The sequence below is a fragment of the Rutilus rutilus genome (assembly GCF_951802725.1).
Source record: "Rutilus rutilus genome assembly, chromosome: 25".
Lineage (NCBI taxonomy): Eukaryota > Metazoa > Chordata > Actinopteri > Cypriniformes > Leuciscidae > Rutilus > Rutilus rutilus.
The window spans coordinates 22,331,163-22,358,703 of record NC_140229.1 but is presented as its reverse complement, the minus strand read 5'-3'; the positions used below and the strand labels follow the sequence as shown (position 1 = coordinate 22,358,703).

At 42.1% G+C, this 27,541-nt stretch overlaps 2 protein-coding genes across 3 annotated transcripts in view; one reads left to right on the top strand and one right to left on the bottom strand.

Annotated features, from left to right (window-relative positions):
• LOC311285105 (protein AMBP-like) overlaps nt 1-4,613 on the bottom strand; it is a 64,292-nt gene extending 59,679 nt beyond the window's left edge. Inside the window, exon 1 of the mRNA XM_084400565.1 lies at nt 4,488-4,613. Coding sequence (XP_084256691.1) covers nt 4,488-4,598 — 111 coding nt within the window. The 5' untranslated portion in view covers nt 4,599-4,613. The remainder of the gene's footprint in view (nt 1-4,487) is intronic.
• A 7,666-nt stretch (nt 4,614-12,279) lies between these two features.
• Nucleotides 12,280-27,541, top strand: part of LOC311285100 (actinia tenebrosa protease inhibitors-like) — a 32,373-nt gene continuing 17,111 nt past the window's right edge. The window contains exons 1-3 of one of the 2 annotated variants that reach the window (XM_084400556.1): nt 19,607-19,648; nt 19,727-19,855; nt 26,778-26,954. In XM_084400556.1, the coding sequence (XP_084256682.1) occupies nt 19,762-19,855; nt 26,778-26,954 (271 nt within the window). In that variant the 5' untranslated portion in view covers nt 19,607-19,648; nt 19,727-19,761. Of the gene's footprint in view, nt 12,322-19,606; nt 19,649-19,726; nt 19,856-26,777; nt 26,955-27,541 lie in introns of those variants that run through there. The other variant, XM_084400557.1, reaches the window with a different exon arrangement.

The following is a 27,541-nucleotide window of genomic DNA, read 5'->3' as shown; positions in this document are numbered from 1 at the left end:
TGTATACTGGTATGTCTGACCCTCGAAGGCGAATCTCAAGTATTGCCTGTGATGTGACGCTATTTGTATTTGAAAATACGCGTCCTTCAGATCTATCGACATGAACCAGTCTCCTCGGCGAACATGCGCGAGGATTTTCCTGGTCGTGAGCATTTTGAAACTGCGTTTCACTAATGCTTTGTTCAGCCGTCTTAGATCCAGTATGGGTCTGATACCACCGTCCTTTTTGGGGACTAGAAAGTATCTGCTGTATAGCCCCCCTTTGCTTTGAGCTAGGGGTACGTGCTCTATCGCCCCTTTGCTTATCAGTTTTGATATTTCGGCGCGAAGTAGGTGTGCTACTTCTAAATTCACCGAAGTTTCGACGCGCGCTGTGAAGCGGGGAGGGCGTCGACAAAACTGTAGCGAGAAGCCTCTCTTTATAATGCCTAGCACCCAGTCCGAAACCCCTGGGAGCGCTGCCCATGCTACTGCATGGTTGGCTAAGGGCTGGATGCGAAGCACGCTCTGTTCGTGTGACAGAGGTGCTTCGGGGTGCGATAACATAGGCGTTATGCCTGTGGCATTCGAGGCGGGGGGCGCGCTTATTACAGCGGGCAGAGCGCTCGTCCTCGACCTTACTACAGTGCTTAACTGAGTGAGGGAGGGCTGAGCGAGTTTCGCGGGACTCATGTCTGCGGGTAAATGTGGGCGGGACGCGGGCACATTCACTGCTTTGGACGCGCTGTCTGCCTGAGCAGAGCGAGCGCACACAGGTCTCGTTTTTACAGAGAGCCTGTGGTCCGTGAGACATAGTGTGTGTGGGCACTGGGAAGTGGACACTTTCACTACATTTGAAGCGCAATCGATCTGAGTCGATTTTATGTGCGCGAGCCCTAAGTGTAGGGCTGTGCTTATGTGTAGGGATGGGCACTGAGGAGTGGGCATCGACACTACGTTTATAGCACCATCGGCCGTGGCCGGGACACCAGAAAATACACTCTTTTCGGGATATATCTGGGTAGCCGTGAAAACGGCTTTTGTGTGCAGGCAAGCGGGCAACTGTGCGGGCTTGCGCCTTGCAGAAAACGCTGGGGCAGTCGCAAGTCTTGGGACTGAAACAGCGGCGCGCTTGGGTGAGAGACCGGCCGCAGCGGGACTCACACACCTGCGCTTTCCTAGGAGTGCTAGGACTTCTTCGGGGCTTCCGGCTTTACCACAATCCTCGGCCGCGGCCCGCGCTGAGCGGGGCGTCGGCTAGTAGAGCGAGAGCGGGACCTAGAGCTGTGCTGCTGTCGCTGCTGTCGCTGCTGTGAAGATGTGGCCGAAGGCGGGGGCTGAGGCTGAGAACTCCGCGGAGTCTGTTTCTCACGACTCGCTGCAGAACCGGAGCGCTTCGGAAGGAAGTGCTTGAAGGCTTGAGACGCTTTCTGGGCTTCGGTAAATCTCTCCACGAACTCGGAGAGAGAAGAACCGAACAGGCCAGCGGAAGACAGCGGGGCGTCGAGGAACGCGTTGCGCTCGGAATCAGCCATCTCCGTGAGCGTAAGCCATAGGTGTCTCTCAGCAACAGTGGCGGAAGCCATACATCGTCCCATGGCTTGTGCAGCGGACTTGGTAGCGCGGAGAGTTAGGTCCGAAGCGCTCCTTAAATCCGCGATGCAGATAGCTTCAGGTCCTATCTCATCCAACTTACGGAGGAGATCACCCTGGAATATCTGCAGTGTAGCCATGGTGTGTAGCGCTGACGCAGCCTGCCCAGCGGCGGAGAAGATTCGCGCGAGCAGCGTCGACGTCATGCGGCAGGCTTTGGAAGGCAACACCGGTTTAGTCCGCCGTCCAGCAGAGGGCGGGCAAAGGTGGGTTGCTATCGCCTGTTCCACCGGCGGAAGTGAAAGGTAGCCTCGGTCTTTTGCATTATCCAGGGAGGAAAATGCAGGCGACACAGACGAGCGCGTTCGCGCAGAGTAGGGCGCATTCCAAGCTTTCGCCACTTCTTCATGAAGCTCAGGAAGAAAGGGGGCGGGCTTAGATTCCGGAGAAGTGCGCTCACCAGGGAGGAAGCTACCATCTAGCCGGGTGCGAGAGGGGAGTTCCGGTGCAGACCACTCGAGGCCGAGGCTCGCCGCGGCCAGCGCGAGTACTCGCATGAGCTCCTTCTCGATATTGGCTCTCGTAGTGGGCTTGCGGGCAGGAGGCGCGAGGTCCTCAGAGCTCGCCCAGTCCTCGCTGCCTGAAGCTAACAGAGAGCAGGAGTCCTTCTCCCCCGACGCGGCCTCGGAAACGACTTCCTCTGATGAAGCGGCGGCAGACTGCGGGCGCTGAGCATCAGGAAGAAGAGCAGGAGAAGCCGGTGAAGCAGGCGGGCGAACCGGCGAGCTTGGTCGGGTTGGAGCGGGTTCCGGGACCCGCTGCGAGCGGCGCTTCTTGCGGCGCGGCAGCGCGGCGGGGCATGCAGACTCTGAGAAGGAAGCCAGGCGAGTCCGCAGAGTCACCATCGGCAAAAGCTCGCAGTGAGGGCAGCCGCCGTCAGCGAGCGCGAGCGCTGCATGGTCCTCTCCCAAACAGGAAACACAGATGACGTGGCGGTCTCCCTGGGAGAGTGGGGCTCGGCACGAGCCACATGAAGGCATCTTTAAAAAGACGCAGCTCTTTTAGGGGTGAGTGTCGCGGGGCGAACACACACACACACACACAAGAACAGTAATAAATGAAAGGATATAGCGCCGGAAAGCGCAGCAGGTACGGCTGTAGAAGGCGGCGTTGCCAGCAGCTTCAAGTGACTCGTCCCGCTGAAGTGCTTGCCTCAAACGACGCTTGCTTCCTCGTGATCCAGCGATGTGAGAGCTTCGCTGAAGAGATGAAAAATCAAGTGAATAAGCCTTCTCGAGCTCCTTATATAGAGGTTAGCCACACCCGTCTCGGCGGGAAATGGCTAGGAGGGCGCGAAGCGTCCTCGTTGGCCTGACGTCACCTCAGGCCTCGCTCGATAGGCTTATGCAGTTGCTGCAGAGCAGCCAATGAGCGAGCAAGCCGTCTCGCCATAGCTAAGCACTGCCGCAACGCGTTTTACATTTATGAAAATTAAGGATAATTTTTTGCTTCAGTATTTCGTGAAAAGAGACTTTTCCCGTAGCGTTTTTACAAAAACGCAGTACGAGAGGACTCTCGTAAGAGAACTAAAAGTAATCAAGAAATCAGATATTAAACTAGAATAATGTAATCTTGTTAGTAGCTATTTTCGAGTGGGTTACACGTGTTTATGTAAAAAAAGAAGTAGTATGTGCATTTCTGTCTGTGTGTGTGTGTTTGTGTGTGCGCATGTGTGTTTGTGTGTGTGTGTCTGTGCATGTGGATTTGTATGTGTGTGTATGGGTGTGTGTCTGTGCGTGTGGATGTCAGTGTGTGTGCATGCTTGCGTTTGTTTGTATTCCTGCATGTGTGTGTGTGACAGTATCATCCTAAACCAGCAACCCTTCGCTCAACAGCACACAGTCACTAAATGTGCACACAAATGAATTTATTTTATACCCCCCCATGGATGAAATTCTACTAAACTTAGCAGAGGATACCCTCAGAGGATGTCAAGTTTATCATACACATGAAATATGGTGCAGTTCTGAACATCTCAACTGAAGATAGGGGCGATTAAAGCACAATAATATTGCCCCCGGGGACCTTTCCAACGATATATAGTTTGTCATGATTAAATTAGGATTTAATTGTAATATAGTGAAGTAAACTTAGGCGTCCCGTATACGGGACGGTGACAGTTAAAGGTTAACTAAGACCTATAAAGTAATATTACAATATAATTTTTTTGGTTTGTTTGTTTAGTTAGCAATAGATTTCAACTGAACATTTTGTATAATGTTAGGTTGGTCGGCAGCACAAATGTTTTACATGTAAAACTTGTATTCAATAATTATTATAATAATAAAATTAATTATTATTTTGGCTATTTCATGATTTGCTTATATTTGTTTCATGTTACAGTATAATATTTTTTTTCTCAAAATATTGCATTTTAATTATTTCAAAATGAAAGATTGCTCAAATGCAAATAACAAGCCTAATTTTAAACTGATTCATAATTTTTTGTTTCATATTTGTTTCATGTTTAAAAGGTTGTATGTACTTTTTTGTTTTATATAATTTTTTTCTCAAATAATATTTCATATTACAATATAAAATATTAGTAAAGTGCAACGAAACCTTTTAAATACTTTTATTTTTTTTAAGTGGTGTTCTAAAATTAGTGTCAATAAACAATAAGTTCCCATTGTGACATACAGTGTGACCATTGGGGCATGTTGTCACAAAAGGTCAAAAGTCCTTTTTCCCGACCAATAATGGTTGAAGTGTTCAATACATAATATGTAATCAATGCATTTGAATTTTTGTGTCTGTATAGAAATCAACTATATCGAAACTGTAAAAATTATGAAAACTTATCCTGGTCTCCTATGCATAAACAGTCTCTTAAACTTCCAAAAGGAAACACTTACCCGTTTTACATCAAATTTCTCCTGGGTCTCGAGGACGGGCTCATCGGGCAAAGGCCCAGCATGCAACAGTCCCAGGAGGCGCAGCAGGAACACCAGAACAACACGCATCATTCTGTCTGTCTGTGATCCAAATGAAGTTCTGATCCCAAAGCTAAATGAGAACCACTACCACTCCATCCACAGGTAGTGATGGCCAAATGAAGCGTTTCGAAGCATTATTGCTTTCTGATACTGAAAATGGTTCATTACTCGAAGCTTCATTCAGATAGAAATTGCAGCACCATCTCCTGGTGAAATAAATGTAATTCAACAAAGCTGACAACCATAAAATGCAAGGCTTATATGTTAACGTCCCGTTTATTACGTGTTTACCGAGGCGATCAAAGCTGAAACAGTGTTAGTGCTGTGAAACTTATTTATGTAGGTGAATTTTACAGATACTTATGAATTTCATGTGTTCACCTTGATAATAAAACATTAAGCATGATGTGTGTGTGTGTGTGTGTGTGTGTGTGTGTGTGTGTGTGTGTGTGTGTGTGTGTGTGTGTGTGTAATTATTTCTTTAGACAAGGACAGAAAATCAGAACAGCTTAAAAAAAGTTGGAAACCATCAAATAAATTCAAATGGTTTCTATTAAAATACCAATAGGAACCATTGGCTTTTACCATTAAACCACTACAGAATTCTTTTTTGTAGTGTGTTTGGGACATATTCCATTAGGATTTAATGCCCCCACCAATAGAACCCAACACATATCAGTAGAGACCCACAGAGACCACTATAATTTCCATTACAACCAATAAAATTCCCATGAAAACCACTAAATCCAATAGAATTTCGGAAATGGTTTCTAGTTTTTTTTAGCAGGGCAGTATCATGTGTGAAAGCTTTATCTTGTTTAGCTGTGGGAAGCAGAACTCTATAACTTGTTAACTGGTGGGATGTTGAAAAGGATATGCTTGTGTAACTGGTTGTACTTGTATAGTTTTTGAAGTTTCTGTCTTTGATGCATGTTTTTATGTAACAATGTTCATATGTTCTCTAATTAAAGGTGCATTGCGCAAGAGTCTGAGTTTTCGCAGAACTACGCCCCCTCTGGCGGCAAGCGAAACTGCAACCAGAGGTGTGCACGTTCACGGACCACACGCACACGCACGCTTGCACGAGCACGAGCTGGTCATAACCCAAGGAGCATCAGCCGCACAAATCTTTTGTTTACAATCATAATGTCTTCAGAGGTAATAAAGTTTTAAATCTGCAAGTAATTTAAAATATGTGAAAGGAAAGGCAATTGAGTAAATAACACACTTATGTGTGAGGGAAAAAATGGGGGTAGTAGAAAACTTCGTTTTTTATTCCCATCTATCGCCATGTTGAACTGTGTTATGTGTTTACTGTATCCACTTATGACCATTATTATGGAAACACGTTCATGAACAATATAAGTTACTTTGTAAAAGCTCAAAATAGTAATCATGATACCATACCATACACAGTCGGTCAACAAAGTACACCCAAATGTCTCAAGGTAATAAACAATCAAGTGGCACTATGACGTTACCATAAAAGCCAAACAGGCTAGTCCGACGAAGATTTGCGGGGGTTTAGCCTGTTTTATTGATCAGCTAAGTAGCATATTCCAATAGCAATACATCGTAATTAAGCAGTAATTTGCTCAAAATTTGTGTCTAAGTATCTAACTTATATATCAGCATTTTATATCACAATCATTCTGAACCTGATCACTGACAATGGTAAGTTAGTAAAACCTATTCCGATTGTACATTTATCTAGCTTACGCTAAAGCATTACACATTTTATGGATCGTCATTTATTGTCATTATTGGCCGTATCAGACATTAGAGAATGGGATATATCTTACCTTTTTATCAAGAAAAAAGCCAACTGAGGATCCGGTTTGAGCCCTAGAGCAGACCGGAGATCTCTCCACATTTGTTGAAAGCCTTCCCTATGTTTACTCTCGTCTTACCCCGACGCCTGTCTGACTCCAATTTGGACCTTTTGGTTGCACTAGACAAAAGTTCTCTTTTTTTATCTTACGTGGAGTTTGCGTTGGTGTTTGAAATGAACTACAAGCCGGTCTCTTAGAATCCATTTTCTACGGAGAATGGCGGCGTCGGCGCATACACAAACCTGCCAGACATATGAGCGTGCCGTGAACGCGCATGACGTCACGCCCAGTCTCAGATTCCGACCCGAATCCCTCTTATTTATTTTACTGTACAGGATTATAGAGGCAATCGCAGTGATCAGAGAAGGGCTCATTCAGCCCATCAGGCAATTGTTTAAGCATGTATGGGTTAGAAAACGGGTATTTTTAACATGAAAAGTTGCGCAATGCACCTTTAATAATAAAAAAATAAAAAATAAAAAAATTGTGGCAGAGGGTGTGCTTTGGGTACATGCAGAAGGCTTAGACAAAGTGTTAATTTAATGGTATGGTTTTTATTCAGAAATATTATTTACCGACTACTACAACCCACGGTGTTGCCATGGTTTGGCTTCACTTTTATAAGAAATACAGCCGCCAGGTTTCAAACCTGTCAACACTGGATTGGGCTGTCAAAGCAGTCAGGTGGTTCACTACAGGAGTGAACCAGTGTGTTTGCTTCAGAAGTCATTTTCACGTGACTAGTGACGTAATGATACAAGCTCCGAAGCAGTGGTTCATTGCAAGGACCGTTCGAGTTTGAAGCAAGCTTCGGAGCGTCGGTGTCAGACGTAACATCACTATCCACAGGACATCGACCTGCAGGCCATGTGTGCAACAACCATAACCTATTATAAATAGGCTATAAATCCATTTTCGATGGCTCCAGACACGTCGGCGCTCCCGCCATCTTGGAATGGTCAGCGTGTTGTCACTCACAGTGAGAATCAATGATGCCACAACATCACAACTCCTGATTGGGAAACCGCCGAGATTTAAATTCCCGAAGAAAGGATAACCTTTCACAGGTGAGAATGTGTTGCTTTGTGTTTTTATCTGTATTTACCCCATAAATCCTCTAATAAAGGCCCGGGCCTTTATTTTACTCAAGCGCATCGCGGCCCAGGCCTTTATTGGAAGGAGGCCATAATTAGAGACAGGCCTTTATTTGTATTTGAGCAAAACGGACTACCAGTAGAATGAATAAAAACGAGATTTTGTGTCTATTTTAACCTATAAAATACTAGGTTAATTTATTTAAAACGTACAGTTAGTTACCATATAACATTATGGTATGCATACAGAACATTAACAACAAATAAATATAATATAAATAATATTTTTTGTGAAAAGCAATGATTCATTTTGAAACAGTATTTGTTCCAGCAGTAGTAACGTTAGCTCCACAACAGCACGCATCTGTGCATTCATTGATTTCATTCATTCATTCACACACTAGAAACGCGTGTCTTTTTGCGTGTAACTTTTACAGACACTATTGCGATTAGAACAAAGCAAATAGAACTGACCTATTTCTCAGCTGGATCCGTTGCTCCTCGAAATAATACTTCCAAGCACTTCTGAGGTAAATTTTCCAGGATTATTATTACTTAGATAGATGTGTTATCCAGCTGATTGTGGGTGTTCAGGTTTGCGTGGATCGCCTCAGATTATTTGCGTTTGAATAACGCGCGCTCTCCGTAATTAAGAGATCAAAGTCAACAGAGTATTTTGAAACTCGTTTGCACTTAAGAAAAAAAGCGAGCCTATCGCGCCAGTGCGATTGTCGATCCCAGGGGGTTAAAAAATAGATTTTCGCCAAAAATCCTCTTTGGCTCCGCAGCTGCCATGGTAAACAACATTAGCCTACCGGTGACTGAATTCTCACGTGCGAGTCAAGAGCGAAGTGATTGACATGACCAGGCTACCATAGCTATGGCTTGGATTCATTAGCAAACATTGCCCCCCTGTGGTATTTGCATGTTACTATCACAAGCATAATGTTGTGGCCTGCCCAGAACAACGTTGTATCTAATAATAGCCCCGGCCACTATTAGAGACCGGCCTTTATTTACCTCCGCCAACAGCGAGACCGGCCAATGTTAGAGACCCGGCCACTAATGGAATACAGGCCACTATTAGAGGATTTACGGTACACAAAATGACAGTTTTTATACTATGGTAACTTTTTAATGGTTTTACTCCTACTATTGTAACTTTTTAATGCCATGTCAGCTGACGCCTTCGACTTGCTGTAATATGTTAGTTTAACTAAATCATCTGCTGAAGTCTATTGCAGATATAAATATTCATACATGCATTAACTATGGTAGACGCACAGTCCACTTGCTCTCGAATTTACAAGGACCAGCGTCCATACGCAGTCTACAGACAGCTAGATGGACAAAATACACTGTATATTAGGAGGACCACACCAAGATGAAGTGTGTGCTGGGTCAATATGGGCCACTCAGCTGGGCCGTAATCCATCTTTGAATCACACACACAAAAACAACGGTCTCATAAACACACACACACACACACACACACACACACACACACACACATATGTTGGCACCTATCATTATGAGGACTTTCCATAGGTATAATGGTTTTTATACTGTATTAACTGTATATTATCTCCCCTAAACCTCACCCTACCCATCTCAGAAAACTTTCTGCATTTTTACAGTTTTGATAAAACATTGTTTATGTTTTTTTAAGCCATTTTAATTAAAAGGACTCAGGAAATGTCCTCTTTAACCATGTTTATGCTGTAATACCAGTGTAATACCCATGTCATTATGCAAATTTGTGTCCTCAATCATATAAAGCACACACACACACATTTACATTTAGTCATTTTGAAGATGCTTTTGTCCAAAGCGACTTACAAATTAGGACTAAATTAAGCGAGTCATAGTGAAGAGGCAAGAAACAACACAAGAAGTGCTCAAAATACTAAGTTCAGGCATTGTTCAGAGTAGCATAAGCCCAATAAGTGAGGATTTAAAGGAAAAAGGAGTTTTTTTTGTTGTTGTTGAGGTTAAGTGCTCATGGAAGAGATGGGTTTTCAGCTGTCTTTTGAATGTTGTCAGGGATTCTGCATTCCGGATCAGGGTGGGAAGAGCATTCCACCAGCATGGAACCGTGAATGAGAATGTTCTGGAAAGTGATTTTGTGGCTCTCTGTGATGAAACCACGAGACTTCGCTCGTTGACCGATCGTAGGCTTCTGGTAGGGGTGTAGACTCGTAGGAGTGAGTGAAAGTAGGAGGGAGCTGCAGCCTGTGGTAGTTCTGTAAGCAAGCGTCAATGCCTTGAACTTGATGCGAGCAGCGAGTGGTAGCCAGTGCAGGGAGATGAACAGAGGAGTGACGTGAGCCCTCTTGGGCTCGTTGAAGACAAGACGAGCTGCAGCATTCTGAATCATTTGTAGAGGTTTAGTTGCACATGATGGAAGTCCAGCCATAAGAGCATTGCAGTAGTCAAGCCTAGAAATGACCAGGGCCTGGATGAGAAGCTGTGTTGCATGCTCAGTTAGGAAAGGCCTGATCTTCCTGGTGTTGTGCAGTGCAAACCTGTTGAGGCGGGTGTCAGATTGTTTCGAAGCCTCGACACAATATGGCACATTTGCTTCAACAGTTTTATTGTTTCACAAAGCCTCGATCTGCCCACCACTACCTTCAGTGTGAGTGTAACCATATTAAAATGCTAAATGTAGCTTATGGTCAACCTGATAGCTGAAGAGCCACATTAGAAGCATTTGGATAGCATGCTTACCAAGTAGCATGCTAAGCTAACTAACATAAGGCAACAAATACAGGCAAAGTCAACTTTGGAGACAAATATCTCAGCAACTTTAGTTCCAAAAAAAAAAAAATGACACTGCAATTTATGTCAAAATTGTGAAACTCTGTAGCATTGACACAAGGAATCCATAGACATGATTTTCTGACAAACTGTTAAAAAGTTATTGGCAATAATAGCCATTTTCCAGATCTCATGACCTGTAGGTGGTGCTGTTCCCAAATTTGGCATGGACAATCACATCATGGTTCTGATAAGCATCCCAACGCAGCTCCATGTCTCGCTGGCACGGCTCGTTATGTTCTTTGTTGAGGTTTTTGTACTGATGTAACGATTTTGTTTGACAAGCATGTTCCCGGTATGGGATTGACTTGTGTTATTTTTAGTTTATAATTTATATTTAGAGCTGGTGGTATTTTGGTGATGGGTTTTCACGTTGTTTAGTTTAATGTTAGTTTAGTGTAGCAGTTAGAGGACCCTTAAGACTCACAACAAACTTGTCTTTTGTTTTTGGTTGGGACTTGGGAGGTAGGCAAGTTTCACTTGTCTTGTAGATGTGTGGTCAGGGTTTTTTTTTTGTTTTGTTTTTGGAGTTACTTTCTTACTACCATGCTCTGTTTATGTCAAATCATTATATTTCATTAAATTAAGTTGATATGCACTGTTGTACCATTTCAGTTTATTTGATGGTCTCGTAACAGGTTTGTATAATGGCATATTAGTGAATGTTGAATGACTCCCTGTATTTTGAAAGAAAAAAGCTGATCCACACACTAATATACCTTTATATAGAGCTGTACACTGATGTCCACATCCATTACTGCAGCATTTCTCATCTTTAGGACAGTCACTGTCATGGGAACACGACTCAACACACAATTCCTCTGATACTTCAAGGGTTGTTATTGGACAAACTCTGGGCTTTGGTTTCCCTGTGATGCATTATATAACAGCATATCAGTGAATGTTGAATGACTATGCATTTTGATAAAATCAAAAAAAGCTGATCCACACTATAATACATATTTACGTTTATATGGAGCTGTACAGTAATGTCCACATCCATTACTGCAGCATTTCGCATCCCCCGGACAGTCATCGTCACCGAAACAAGATTCAGCACACAATCCTATCATTCCGTCTGTGCTTGGACACACTCCTGGCTTTACTGTTATTCAAACACATGACAAACCATAATTACTGAATGCTGTATGTCTCCACCATTCAATAATTTTCTGTTACCATGAAAAAATTCAGTCTGTCTCCTTCAAAGTTTCACATTTAATTTAATGTATCACTTGCATTTTCTTGTGAAACTCAACAGCAACATTTTTTTCAGTGTTTCTTTTGGAGGACCTCTGACATCCACTATTTAATGAAAATGGCTGAATGCAGGGAGACAATCAAATCAGTTCCACAATCAAATCATTGCATTCGTGTCCTTTAGAGCAGTCTTTATCAGAAACAGAAACGCAATTTAGTTTCACCAGGCACCAACTGGCCACTATACAGAAGATAACTAAAGACGATCATTGGGGAATTTGTAATGCGTGTATCAAACTGAAGTATAACAGCCACACATATATCTGCATCGAGTCAAAGTCAAATTAGTTTAGAAATCTACCATTTATCCCTAAATTGTTACAAAGTGCCATTACAACACAGAACCTACCACTACTATTGTAATGCTAATATAAAACATGGACGGCGATTCATATTTTGTGGCATAATTATGTTGAACAGTTACATTAAGCATTTTAATACACAAAAAAAGAAAATAGTAACACATTTGTAGCAAAACAGACAGAACTCATTAAACTCATGCAATCAGACATTTTTCTTTTTTTAACAAAAGTGGCTTGTAAGGTAATACTTCAATAAATAAGTTATAATTATCCCCAATGCTTAATGGTACATCATTGTTAAAGGGGTAAAGGGACAAGTACAAAGTACAAAACTGCAAGCAGCGATTTCAGGGCCATGCCCCTGAAGAAACAGCAACAGCAGTGCAGAGCCAGAAGAACAAAAACAGCAGAAATCTAATGTCTATGGGGAAACAGCTGGTTCAGAAGTGTAGGTGAAAAATGCCACTGTTTGCAGCTTGCGCCATGCAGTTGACCCTGACTCACCAAACTGCAGAGGAGAGCCTTCAGTGTGAGTGTAACCATATTAAAATGCTAAATGTAGCTTATGGTCAACCTGATAGCTGAAGAGCCAAATTAGAAGAATGGCATTTGGATAGCATGCTTACCAAGTAGCATGCTAGGCTAGGCTAACTAACATAAGGCAACAAATACAGGCAAGGTCAACTTTGGAGACAAATATCTCAGGAACTTTAGTTCCTAAAAAACCTGTTTTGCCTCACAGCACATCCAATACAAGTCATTGGAGTTGGACAAAAACTATGATATAACACCTGTTGGTAGGGATGGGGCCGATCCGATCCAGTATCGGTATCGGGACCCGATACCAGCGTAATTCACGTATCGGATTTTCCCGATCCAACCTGCTGAGATATCCGATATCCATGAGTCATGTCTGCGCTCGCTTTAACGTCTGCTGAAATGACTCCAAAGTCCAAAAGTGATTCCCGCCGGCGAGTCTGCTAGCTGGCTGCAAACTGTGGAATGGATTTCCTGAACGGAGGCGCGGCTCAATGAGACACAGAGTTATGAGACACGCCCCCGCTCAGGAAATCCATTCCACGGTTTGCGGCTAGCCAACAACGTCCGCTGTGTGGAAATACTTCACACTGGAAACACCGCAGAGCAAGACAGCAAAATGCAATGTTTGCAAAGCTGTAATTCAGAGCGTTTTAAAGCTCCCTCGCGTCGTACAACACAACGAATGCAATCAAACATTTAAAAAAGCACCACGTTACTGTGCGTTCACACCAAACGCGAATAGCGCGTCAAATTCGCGTCTATTTGGACGCTTGAATATTTTGAATCCATTCGCGCGACCAGAGAAAAATTGACGTGCGTAAAAAGCAAAAGTTTGAAGCGAAATCGACGCGCGTCTGAGGCGAAATCTGCTTGTTTGTTTGCACGATGCTGATGTTGATCGAGCATTCATCGAGAGAGTTACTGCATCGGAGCGAGGATCACCCTTCAGATAGTGTGTGTGTAAGATGTTTACACTTGCACTTTTCTTATATTTCAAGACGCAAGTATTTGACTTTTTGGTAATGTAATAAATATTGACATGACAATCAATTTGAAACCCTTACAGTTGCATATATTTTTTTTCAGAATGGGATTTTTCCTGTTAACAGGATTTCCTGTTTTTCTGACTTCCTTTTCTGACCTTATACTTACCTCAAGTTGCCTTTTGGGACATACATGCATACGTACATATCATATCATTCATACTTGCCTGTTGAGAGAAGTTTATTTCAGCAACATATAAAATAAACAATAATGATAATAATAATATTAAATCAAACACAGCTCTGGTATCGGAATAGTATCGGTATCGGCCGATATCCAAATTCAGGTATCGGGATCAGATCGGAAGTGAAAAAATGTGGATCGGTACATCCCTACCTGTTGGAAAGCATCTTTTGCAGCGATTTTGGTGTGAGCATATCAGTGAACACCCCTGACCACTCGGTGAGTTTCACGTCTTTGTAAATGAAAGTTTAATGCATTTTAGGAAGGATTATTCCAGTGCACCTATGCTGCCATTGTGCAGGTGGTTGGGGGTGGGGGGGGGGCTTGTTGAAAAAAATTTCAACCTTAACCGTTCTATTTCATCAGAAACGATCTAAAAACAGGGCTTTAAGTGTAAAATACCGAACTTGTCCTTTAATGGGCGAAGTCTTAATGTTGAATGTGCATGTCATTTTTCTTGATCAAAAGGTTCAAAAGTTATTACTGTAAAGGACTCTATTTTGTGAAGTTAGGTGGAAGGCTAGTCCACTACGGAACTCCGGCAAGAAGTGTGACAGGAGACAGAAGATTGTTAACTGTTTATCTCTTCAAGATGTGTCAATATAGCCATTTTCCAGATCTCATGACCTGTAGGTGGTGCTGTTCCCAAATTTGGCATGGACAATCACATCATGGTTCTGATAACATAGCCAAGACGAACATAGCTATGAACGAACTGCATGCGGCCATTAGTAAACAACAGACTGTACACCTGAAAGCTGGATTTATTGTTGTGGGTGATTTTAACCACTCCAACTTAAAGACAGTGCTCCCCAAATTCCATCAGCATGTCTCCTGCCACACTAGAGGAGAAAAAACTTTGGATCATGTTTACACAAACATTGCAGGAGCTTACATCGCGACTCCCCTCCCCACCTGGGACAATCTGATCACCTTTCTTTGTTTCTCACCCCCAAGTATTCACCCCTCATCAACCGTGTGAAGCCATCAGTGAAGACCATCAAAGTGTGGCCAATGGGAGCAGAATCTGTACTTCAGGACAAGTTTCAACACACGGACTGGGGTATGTTTGCTTTTCAGGCTGCCAGTGGCTCTCACACAGACATTGTTAAACCACCTCTGTACTGGATAACATCAATACCTCCATTGACAGTGTTACAACAGAGAAACAGATCACAACGTACCCTAATCAGAAGCCATGGATGAACAAGGGAGTGCGGCTCTTGCTGAAAGCCCGCAACACTGCTTTCAGATCAGATGACGCTCAGGCCTACAGCATATCCAGGGCTAACCTGAAGAGGGGCATCAAGAAGGCCAAGCACTGCTACAAGCAAAAGGTAGAGGAGCATTTTTCCAACTCTGACCACCGGCGGATGTGGCAGGGCATCCAGGTCATCAGTGACTACAAGCCATGCAACTCCACTCCGACGGTCACAGACATCTCCTTCCTTAATGAGCTAAATGACTTTTATGCTCGCTTTGACAACAACAACAAGGAGACAGCCACCAAGATCACACTCTCAGGAGACCATCAGACCCTCAAACTCACCTCCACAGATGTCTGGCCGCGACAGCATTCCTGGACGTGTGCTCAGGACATGTGCATAGCAGCTCGCAGGGGTCTTCACAGACATTTTCAACCTGTCACTCACCCAAGCAATGGTGCCAACATGCTTTAAGTCCACATCCATTGTGCCAGTGCTGAAACGCTCTTCCGCAACGTGCCTGAATGACTACCGCCCATAGCACTCACACCCATCGTTATGAAGTGCTTTGAGCGACTGGTCCTAGCACATCTCAAGAACTGCCTCCCACCCACACTGGACCCACACCAATTTGCCTATCAAAGCAATAGAAGCACTGAGGATGCAGTATGCACAGTACTGCACTCGGTACTCACACACCTGGATAACAACAACACATATGCACGGATGTTGTTTGTTGATTTCAGCTCAGCATTCAACACCGTCATTCCCTCCAAGCTGATCACTAAACTTGGTGACTTGGGTGTTAACACCTCCCTCTGCAGCTGGATTATGGACTTTCTGACCAACAGACCTCAGAATGTTAGGTCAGGCTGTTGAGGGTAAATGTGGCTGAGTCGTCATGAGCAGATGTAAACACTCAGGAGAAGTTGGATGAGTTTGAACAGATGGGATCTTTTTATTTACCCCAATTGACCCTTCGCTAAGCCCCGCCCTCCTTAGTTACTGTTGCTACGCCTGTCAAGCTTTTGCGCCTGGCACGTCTATTACAGTGTGTATGCACTGGTTTCAGACATTCCTAAGGAGATAATAGGCCTATGTCACACTTCCTGCTTCCGGAACGCGGAGTAGGGATTCAGAACTTCCGGTCAACAGTATTTCTCCATAAGGATTTAGATTATCAGCCATAATGTCTAAACCATCCGAGGTAGACTGACCACGAGCTATGAGGTTGTCTATACGTCATTTTTGGCGAACAGGTGAAAATATGAGAGAACAAGACTGCAGTATGCATTCGAGGGATATATCCACGACATAATATGCAAACGATTAGAGAATAATTTCATCAAAATTGAAGCTAAAGTCTATAACGTTAGGTCCCAGCGCAAGCAGCAGCCGCCTCATACACTGATCATTTAAATGGGAAACACACAAATTGAGCCAGCAGGGTAAGTGAAATGTGAAAATATTCTAATATTTATAGATCAAACAACTTATCCATATGTATTGTGGAATAAACACAAGACATTAGCCTGACCACTTTGCAATGATAACGATCTCCCGCTTATATTTGTAGTGCGCCAGGCTAACGTTACAGCTCACACGTCGTGGGTCATATAAGTGACTACTGTTATGAACTGATTAAGTTTGCATACCAACCTTTTCCTTGGAGATCTCCGGCAAGCCCCGTGATGTTCACTGCTTTTACTAAATAACGTTACCTTTTACTTTTACTAAAACTAACACCGGGAGAGTCGCGATCGGATTGGGGTAACGTTTCTAGTTTGGCCGTCGATTAACAAAATGCTGAAATATATTTTTAAGTAATGTTAAATTATGTCAGTGAGCCTCCGTCTTGCCTTTAATCACACTGCTTGATCCACGAGCTGGACAATAACTTTATTCTAGAGCTGCTATAAAGCCAAAACACTTTACTTTTTATTTCCTATTATCAATGTAAAGCTGCTTTGGAACAATCTACATTGTTAAAAGCGCTATATAAATGCATCTCCCCTTGGGTTTTAGGTTTCGGGAAGGGAACAAAATCCACCACCCCGTCCAAACTTTTAGGATACCGGGTATCAGATTTGCACAATCCATACGCACACCGCTTCGGCATGTTTCCCTCGCTCGAAAGCTTGCCAGACCTCCCGCGCCTAGTTACGGTTGCTAAGCCACGATTGGCCTGTGGCGGTTTTCGGGCGTGGCTTAGCGAAGGGTCAATTAAGGCCAAAGAAAGGCAATACAAATTTACAAAGAAAAAAAAAAAGGAAAAAGAAAAAAAAAAATACTGTTTAATAAAGAAAATAAATTGACATGAGAGTCAAAACAAAAACAAAAAATCTAAATTTTGCAGCTGCTTTGAAATTGACCTTTACACAAGCCACTATACATAGAGCATCACACAGACTTATGTCCTCTCATCTCACGCCCCCCCAAGAGAATGAAGCTACTCATCTTTATAGGACTAAAGGTACCCCTGAAATTGGCACATACCAACACAATATTACAATGCAGGGGTGGCTCAGGTGAATAGTCCATAAATGCTTAAAAACAGCCAAAATACTACATCTATAAAACTAGAAAATTACAAAATATTATTTCTATGGTTCCAGCTAACATTTGGCAAAGCCACAAATCATATTAACAGCCAAAAAATTTATTACTCAAACTCCGGTTCACTTGCAATTGACCCGGAAGTCATAGCGTCATTTAAACCCCCCAATTGCGGCAAAATTTCCTTTACCCAAACAAACCGGAGACGCCAGTAAGACACAAAGATGGTATGTCAAAGCTATGTTCCTTTTAAACTAAATAAACAGATACATAATTAACGAAAACATGTGTTACATGGTTATTGAAACTAATCATGATTGCGCGATAAATAACATGATATTAAACAGTAAGATATGTATTGATGACAGTAGCTATAGCATATAAATCACCATAGTAATAGATATTATAAGTGTGCACACGAAACTACGGGATTACTGTAGGAATTTTGATAAAAAGCTAGGTTACCGCTGATTTGAAACAATATAAGGATTAACAAAACACATTAACACGCTTGACAAACAAATACAAGCAACATTTGCACTCAGTCTTTGTGAACTGTAATAGGTAGCGCATCGCTGCCGTGACGGTAGCTAAGCGCCCCGTCACACAGGCCACACCTGCTCCACCACCATCACACTCAACACCGGCGTACAACAGGGCTGTGTGCTGAGCCCATTTCTCTACTCCCTCTACACCCATGACTGCAGGCCTGTGCATGGATCCAAATCCATCATCAAGTTTGCTGACGACACAACAGTGATTGGCCTCATCAGAGACAATGATGAGAGTGCCTATAGGGAGGAGGTACAGCACCTGGCTGCATGGTGTAATGACAATAGCCTGCTCCTCAACACCAGCAAGACAAAGGAGCTTATTGTGGACTTCAGGAAGAAGAAAAGTGGAACACATGACCCCATCCACATTAACGGGATGGTTATTGAACGTGTCTCCAGCTTCAAGTTCCTGGGAACCCACATCTCGGAGGACCTGAGCTGGACCACCATCACATCCAGCCTAGTCAAGAAGGCTCGTCAACACCTGTTCTTCCTTAGGACACTGAAGAAGAACCATCAGTCTCCAGCCATCCTGGTGAACTTCTATCGATGTGCGATTGAAAGCATCCTGACCAACTGTATCACAGTCTGTGGGAACTGCTCAGTTGCTGACCGCAAGGCACTGCAGAGGGTGGTGAAAACCGCCCAACGCATCACAGGGACACCACTTCCTGCCATTGAGGATGTCCAGAGAAAACGCTGTTTACGTCGAGCTCACGGCATTCTTAAGGACTCCTCTCACCCTGACCATAGACTGTTTAACTTACTGCCCTCTAGGAGGCGCTTCAGGAGCCTCCGAACAAGGACAAGCAGACTCAGGAACAGCTTTTCCCCTACAGCTGTTTCCCTACTAAACTCTGCCCAATGATACCCCCCTCACACACCACTACAAACTCTTCACCCCTCCCCATCATTAAATCGGTAAAAAAAATAAAATAAAATAATAATTATCTACACACTGAGTACTATGTACTGGGAATTTCTATTTCTATGCACTTTCAATGTTCATTGCACTAGTGTTTATATATCTTAATGTATAGCTTATTCTTATCCATTTGTAATTATATTCATAGTTTTTGCTCATAGTGTACATACATTTACTGCACAATCCATCTGTATAGTATGTTCATATCACCAATCTGTATATCATACTGATAGTATTACATTTTTTTTGTAAATTATGTCCATAGTACTTCTTCCTTATCTGTATATTCTGTACATATTGTTTTATGGTGCTTAGTTTAACCCCTTGTTTGGGTCTTAAATATAGACACCTTCCACCTTATTTTAATTATTCTCAGGCTAGGTAAAGTAAGTCAAATCTGTCCTAAAATAGCAAGCATTTGAATTTCCATACTTACAATATTTAGATCACAGAAGACTTCTCCGTGGTCAGTTCAGCTCAATCTTTTGGAGACTTATGGCAGGCGAGCATCTTAATTTCAATTATATATATTTTTTTTATTAAATACAGGTTAACTAGTTTACATAAACGTGGTGGGGACATGTCCCACCCGCAAATTATGTCTCCAACCTGTCTGTAGCTTAAGTGGTGTAATCTTAAAAACCCTGATTAACTCATTCAGGTGTGTCTCCTAATTACGGTAATTATTATTACGTGCCCTTAAGTAGCACTCGGACACACCTGAATGAGTTAATCAGGGTTTTTAAGATTACACCACTAAAGCTACAGGCAAGTTGGAGACGCACCTAAAGTTCCAAAGTTGTATATTTAAAAGCGTGTTAAAACCCTAATTCAGTGCATTTCCAGCAGAGACAGAGTCCATTGTCAGATCAGGTCTCAGGATGACAGCTCGGCTTTCCTGCTCGTTGGTCGCTGTTCTATTGTGTTCCTCTGTTTGCTGGAGCGAAAGAAGAATCTCCGATGATCGATTCAACGGTGAGATCTTTTAACTTCATTACAGAGCGAAGAAAATATGTAAACAACCTAACCAAAATATGAATAGGCACATCTCAGAACATTATAATGGCGCTTTTCCACTGCATGGTATGGTATGGCTCGGTTCGGTACGGCATTCTTTGGTGCTTTTCCACTGCATGGTTCGGTATGGCTCACTTATGGCGCATTTCCACTGCATGGTACGGTACGGCTCGCTTTAAATGGTACCACCTCTACTGAGGTTCCGTACCGTACCGATACTAAAATGTGACGTGAAAACACTGCAGATCACTGATGGTCAGACAGAATCGTCACTACCAGTGTCATTGTATTTGCGACACGATACACTAAACCCGCTAGATTTAAATCGCTAGAAGACAACAGCCAACGCTGTAGTTTCTTGCAGTTAAAAAGTTTCTTGCAAACTGTTGATTGTGGCAAGTGATGAAAATGTTCTTAGACGTGTGAAGGACATGCTTACTGAAAGATTCCAAATTAAAGACTTGGGCAAATTAAGGCATTTTTTAGGTGTTGATTTTAACCAGAGTGACAACTGTGTGAGAATGTCACAAGCAAAATATGTGACAAAAATATTGCAAAGGTTTAATATGCAGGATTGCAAACCTAGATCGACTCCTTGTGAACAAAAACTTGACTACACTAATGATGCCGAAAAGTTGATTGATGTGAAAAAATATAGAGAGGCAGTGGGAAGCCTCATCTATTTGTCCATCTGTACTAGAGCTGATATAAGTTTTGTTATAAGCAAACTGTCACAATATTTCACAGAGCCAACTGTTGAGCAATGGTCCACAGTTAAACATGTACTGAGGTATCTTAAAGGTACACTTGACAAAGAACTGTGTTACAGAAAATGTAATGAGACAGGGAATAAGAGCATACTACAGTGATGCAGACTAGGCGGCTAGCAATGACAGACGTAGTACAACAGGCTATTGTGCAAGTCTAACTGAATGTGGTGCTTTGATTTCATGGAAAACAAAGAAACAGCCAACTGTCGCACTGTCCACCTGTGAGGCAGAGTATATAGCCCTAGCCACAACCATATAGGAGTGTCTCTATCTTAAACAACTGTTGGAAAATCTTGATACATGTCAGTATTCGCAACCTAAGGTATATGAAGATAATCAATGTACAATCGCCTTAGCAAAAAATCCCGTGAGCAGGCAAAGATGCAAACATGTAGACGTCAAGTACCATTTTATTAGGTCTTCTGTAAATAATGGTGACATTACATTAGTGTATTGTCCCACTAATGAGATGGTAGCAGATGTGTTGACAAAGCCTGTAACCAAGTGTAAGTTGATGAAGTTTGATGCATTGATTTTTGGAAAATGATGCGATATACTCTGTTAACAATGTGAGAGCAAGTGGGGGTGTTAACCGTGTGCTCTCAATGTGCATTGTTTTTGTTTTGTTAAACTCGCAAATGCCATAATGTGTTTTTTTTTTTTTTTTGTCTCTTTATTGATATTTATGTCTGAGTTGATCGAGATGAATGAAATGGCACGTGATGAGTAATGGGAGTGTGTACATTTGTGATTGGTTGTTTAATTAATAAAATCACCTTGAGTGAGCACAGCTGTAGCTGTGTGTGTGTTGCAAGTCAGACGTTGTTGCGTTTACTCTGTGAACATGCAGTTAAAAACCTCACGTGTGCAGTAGGCTACACTTAAAAGTTCATGCTGTTAAGTGTACTGTATGTGTTAAGTGTATTATTTACATTGCAATAACCATAAATGAAAACATAACTTAATTTATTTATTTATTTATTTTTTTAAATTTGATTAGGCTACAACAAAACATCACAGAAACATTGCACTGTAGTTTTTAACACTGGTACAAACATAACACTGTGGTACTTAGGTTTCTTTGCAGGGACACCGCCTTCACCTGCCATGTCTATCGGATCGCTTTCGGGTTATACCTTCCGCGACTGCGCAATTGGGATATAAGTTGCCAGGTTGAGGTGACAAATGGGTTGAAAGTTATGGTGTGTGAATATAATGCATTTAATACAAGATCTGGCAACTGGTAAACATTATAAAAACTATTGGTCCGATTATTCATAAAGGAGTTCGGGCCATGCAAATAACAAACCGGGAGGGGTCCGGGAGATGGGGCTAAAAAACGGGAGAAACCCGGGAAAAACGGGAGTGTTGCCAGGTATGCCCTACTTACCGAAATGTATATTCCTCATACATAATATCGACCAATCAGTGTTTTTCAAACGTGCAAAGATATAACAGCTGGAGAACAATTTTGTCACATAACATTTAACTCAGGAAAGCCATTTAATGACCATGATAGGCTTTATAGCACGTTATTTTGGCTGGAAAAAAGAGCTAGAGAGAGAGTATTTTGCTAATTATGTTTAGGCCTTCTATATTACATATTTATTATATTTTTTACTTATATCATTAAACACAGTTGTTATTATGATTAAAAAACGCATTATTTAATAATTTTTTAATTTTTATTACATTTTTACTGTCGACGGTGCGTCTTCCTTCCAAGCAATTTACCAGTGTTGCCATCATGGTTGCCATAGTAACGCTTCAGCTTTTGCCACCCGGAAGAACGTCTATTACTGTTGTGACGTCATGGTGAATTGTCCCACCAGTTCAAAGATTCACTTTTGAAATGGTTATAATAACTTTTGAACCTTTTGATCAAGAAAAATGACATGCACATTCAACATTAAATTAAGACTCCGCCCATTAAAGGACAAGGTCGGTATTTTACACTTAATGCCCTGTTTTTAGATCGTTTCTGATGAAATAGAACGGTTAAGTTTGAAATTTGGACAAATTGTCGTTTTCTGTGGTAGCACCAAAATTCTGACTGGTCGATTTTTTTTTTTTTTTTTTTTCTGTGTTCATTTCATCAGTTTTGCCTCGTTCATTTCATCAGAAAGCACTAATTGCTAATGGGGGTGTTTTCAGAGCACCCCTGTTTCACAGACCCAGTCTGTCTTCAGAACCCTTGTGTTCACTTCTTTTGGATTAGCCCAACCCACTGGAGAAGAAAGACGGATTGAAGAAAGTAGGCTACTAGAAGGTTTGCTGAATATGATTGATTTAATTGTGAGAGCGTTTAATACATATTAACTCAGTCCTCTTCTACAATGTCAACAAAGACATCGGCAGTGTGGCAGCATTTTTTTAAATAGAAAACGTGGAAAAAGTCAAAATGCAAATTTTGCAAGCATCAGTTTGCATATCAAAGCTCGACGACAAACATGTCATATCACCTAAAAATGGTAAGCTAACTTGTCTGCGTTAAGTTGGCTCGTCTGTTTTGAGTAGGCTATATGAACATATCAGAATTGCCATATTTCAATGTTTTAGTGTAATATTTCTAGTATTAATTATTGGATTTGGGCACTTATTTTATTTTTTTTATTTGGAGCCAAATGCTGTGCCCACTGTTTGTATTAGTTTTGAGCCTATGCTTTATTTTTCAGTTATGCACTTTATTTCCTTTCTGCTCTTGATCTCGTTTGTTTAATAAATATTCTTTTTTTATTAAAGTGGATGTGCCTTTTGTGTTTAAGAGTAATAGTCTTTTCGTGTCTCAGCCGCGTGTCTCAGCCGCGAACCCGAACCTGTGTTCAGCCTCGCTCTGTGTGTGTCTGTCAGTTATGATACATACATGACAAAAACAATGGTCTAAATTATGTTGCATATTCCTCAAAAGTTCTTGTGATTATCACTAGTTGACAACATACTGTTTTCGGAAATCATAAGCTATAACATAATATTGCGCAGGTGCACGTGATGCAGCGCCGTCAGAGCGGACAACTCGTGTGTCAGACTCATTTCAAAATGCGAAACTGTGCAAAATAATTAGGTAAAAACGATTTAATATACTGCAAATAGCCTATTCGTTTTATTATTATTTATAAATCATTTAGGTGGACAACAAGGCTACCAAGTACCAGACATGGGGACTTGTGACTTGGTGACTTGGACTCGAGTCGACTCGAGTCGCTGTTTTTATGACTTGTGACTTGACTTGACAAAAAATAAAATACTTGAGACTTGACTCGGACTTGGAAGTTGAAGACTTGACTTGACTTGAGACACGATGACTTGAATGACTTGAGTGTTAATCAGGCTGCTTGCGGACATCCGCGTGCCTCCCATTTTTTATGACTGCGCTGTCAAGTATGCGCGGTCACTAGGCTAAACAGCGCAAGCCGATCTACTGCGCATGCGTTGAACGCTTTCACCGAGTGGACCTCAGCAGAAAGTATAAATGCTAGTCGTCCGCGTCCGAGCTGTGCACAGCTGTCGTGTACGCGTCAAAACTGGAGTATAACAGAGGCTTAAGCAGGCCGTCAAAAAAAACGCGTGTATGTGTGTGTGTGTGTGTGTGTGTGTGTGAGAGAGAGAGAGAGAGAGAGAGAGAGAGAGTGTGAGAGAGTGAGGGAGTGTGTGTGTGTGAGAGAGAGAGAGAGAGAGAGAGAGAGAGAGAGAGAGAGAGAGAGAGAGAGAAAGTGTGTGTGCGTGCGCGTGTGTGTGTGTGTGTGTGTGAGAGAGAGAGAGAGAGAGAGTGTGTGTGTGTCTGAGAGAGAGAGAGAGAGAGTGTGTGTGAGTGAGTGAGAGAGAGCGAGAATGAGTGTGTGTGTGTGTGTGTGAGAGAGAGGAGAAATGTAACAAAGTTTAATGTTGTACCTAAACTGTGTTTGAGAGATAGAGAAGGAGGTGTTCAGCGAGGAGTCTGTTAGATGTTAAGCTGTTATTTGTTTTATGGACTCAATGTTGAAAATTTAAAACATTTCAAACACTGTGGCAGAAGTGAAAAATAAATAATTTTATGAAGTTACAATTTTGTTTGATCCCATTATGTATTTTACTGAACATGAGTATTTACAATGCAAATCCAAATTATTGTAATTTACTGACAGTTACTTATTTCTTGTCTTTTCACTTTATTAAGATCAGATTCTGCAGATAACATTATAATAATAAGGTGACTTGACTTGGACTTGACTTGACATAGCCTGTGACTTGACTTGACTTGACTTGACTTGCCCAAGAAAAAAATACTTGGGACTTACTTGAGACTTGAAGGTTAAGACTTGAGACTTACTTGAGACTTGCACATGTGTGACTTGGTCCCATCTCTGCCAAGTACTGTGCACAGTGCTCAGCTAATTCATTTAACGTTTTTTTCCTAACATCATTTTTAGTCGAAAATTTCAGGACTTCAGTCGACCAAGATTTTCTTTGGTTGATTACACCCCTAGTTATAGCGTAGTTTTTGTCCAACTCCATTGACTTGTATTGGATGTGCTGTGAGGTAAAACACCAGGTCTTTTAGGAACTAAAGTTCCTGAGATATTTGTCTCCAAAGTTGACCTTACCTGTATTTGTTGCCTTATGTTAGTTAGCTTAGCATGCTACTTGGTAAGCATGCTGTCCAAATGCCATTCTTCTAATGTGGCTCTTCAGCTATCAGGTTGACCATAAGCTACATTTAGCATTTTAATATGGTTACACTCACACTGAAGGTAGTGGTGGGCAGATCGAGGCTTTGTGAAACAATGAAACTGTTGAAGCAAATGTGCCATATTGTGTCGAGGCTTCGAAACAAACCGACACCCGCCTCAACAGGTTTGCACTGCACAACACCAGGAAGATCAGGCCTTTCCTAACTGAGCATGCAACACAGCTTCTCATCCAGGCCCTGGTCATTTCTAGGCTTGACTACTGCAATGCTCTTATGGCTGGACTTCCATCATGTGCAACTAAACCTCTACAAATGATTCAGAATGCTGCAGCTCATCTTGTCTTCAACGAGCCCAAGAGGGCCCACGTCACTCCTCTGTTCATCTCCCTGCACTGGCTACCACTCGCTGCTCGCATCAAGTTCAAGGCATTGACGCTTGCTTACAGATCTACCACAGGCTCAGCTCCCTCCTACTTTCACTCACTCCTACGAGTCTACACCCCTACCAGAAGCCTACGATCGGTCAACGAGCGACATCTCGTGGTTCCATCACAGAGAGCCACAAAATCACTTTCCAGAACATTCTCATTCACGGTTCCATGCTGGTGGAATGCTCTTCCCACCCTGATCCGGAATGCAGAATCCCTGACCAGGGCCTGGACGAGAAGCTGTGTTGCATGTTCATTTAGGAAAGGCCTGATCTTCCTGATGTTGTGCAGTGCAAACCTGTTGAGGCGGGTGTCGGATTGTTTCGAAGCCTCGACACAATCCGGAATGCAGAATCCCTGACAACTTTCAAAAGACAGCTGAAAACCCATCTCTTCCGTGAGCACTTAACCTCATAAAAAAAAAAATCTCCTTTTTCCTTTAAATCCTCACTTATCGGGCTTATGCTACTCTGACCAATGCCTGAACTTAGTATTTTGAGCACTTCTTGCGTTGTTTCTTGCCTCTTCACTATGACTCGCTTAATTTAGTCCTAATTTGTAAGTCGCTTTGGACAAAAGCATCTGCAAAATGACTAAATGTAAGTGTGTGTGTGCTTTATATGATTAAGGACACAAATTTGCATAATGACATGGGTATTACAGCATAAACATGGTTAAAGAGGACATTTCCTGAGTCCTTGTAATTAAAATGGCTTAAAAAAACATACTAAATGTTTTATCAAAAATTAAAAAATGCAGAAAGTTTTCTGAGATGGGTAGGGTGAGGTTTAGGGGAGATAATATACAGTTAATACAGTATAAAAACCATTACGCCTATGGAAAGTCCTCATAATGATAGGTGCCAACGTGTGTGTGTGTGTGCTTATGAGACCCTTGTTTTTGTGTGTGTGATTCAAAGATGAATTACAGCCCAGCTGAGTGGCCCATAATGACCTAGCACACACTTCATCTTGGTGCGGTCCTCCTAATATATACAGTGTATTTTGTCCATCTAGATGCCTGTAGACTGCCTATGGACGCTGGTCCTTGTGAAGCAGCCATACCCATGTGGGCCTTCGATTCTTCTGCGGGAAAGTGTGTGCCCTTCATATATGGAGGCTGCAAGGGCAATGACAACAAGTTCGACAGCCAGAAGGAGTGTGAGAAGTATTGCGGAGTCATGATGAGAAGAGGTAGGACACACACATTAATTCCATGTAGGGGAATGCAGTAGAGCGAAATGACAGAAAGCATTCTGAATCTTCTCTCAATGTTTTAAAAAGTCTGTAAATGGTGGAATTTTTTTTTTTTTGTAAACGCAACCTCTGAATTGGGTGCTGGTTTAAAGTCAGTATTTGTGTGGGGAGGTTGCCATGATGAGAATTAGATTTCTAAATCAGTAAATTTACATTTATAAATCCCCTTTTTTTTAAATCTTTTTTTTTTTGGCACATAGAACTTATCTTGTACGCAAGTTACTTGATATTGATGTACCATATAAATGTACAATCAAACAATCAAAATGTATCATAGCATCTCTTATATATGATGCAAAAATATAATTGATTATCAGTTTGTTTAAAGCTGCCGTCGGCAAAAATGTTTTGATCAAATTCAGTGAAATTGACACTATAATCCGACAGAACAACATAAATAAGGTGGTTTTAGAAAAAACCCCAAGCTTCTAACTCCACCTGGAGCGTGTTATTTGTTTTGCAAAAATCCACCGCTCCCGGCTCATCGGGTCCAATCAGCGCAGGGGGTGTGAGATCTGACTGTC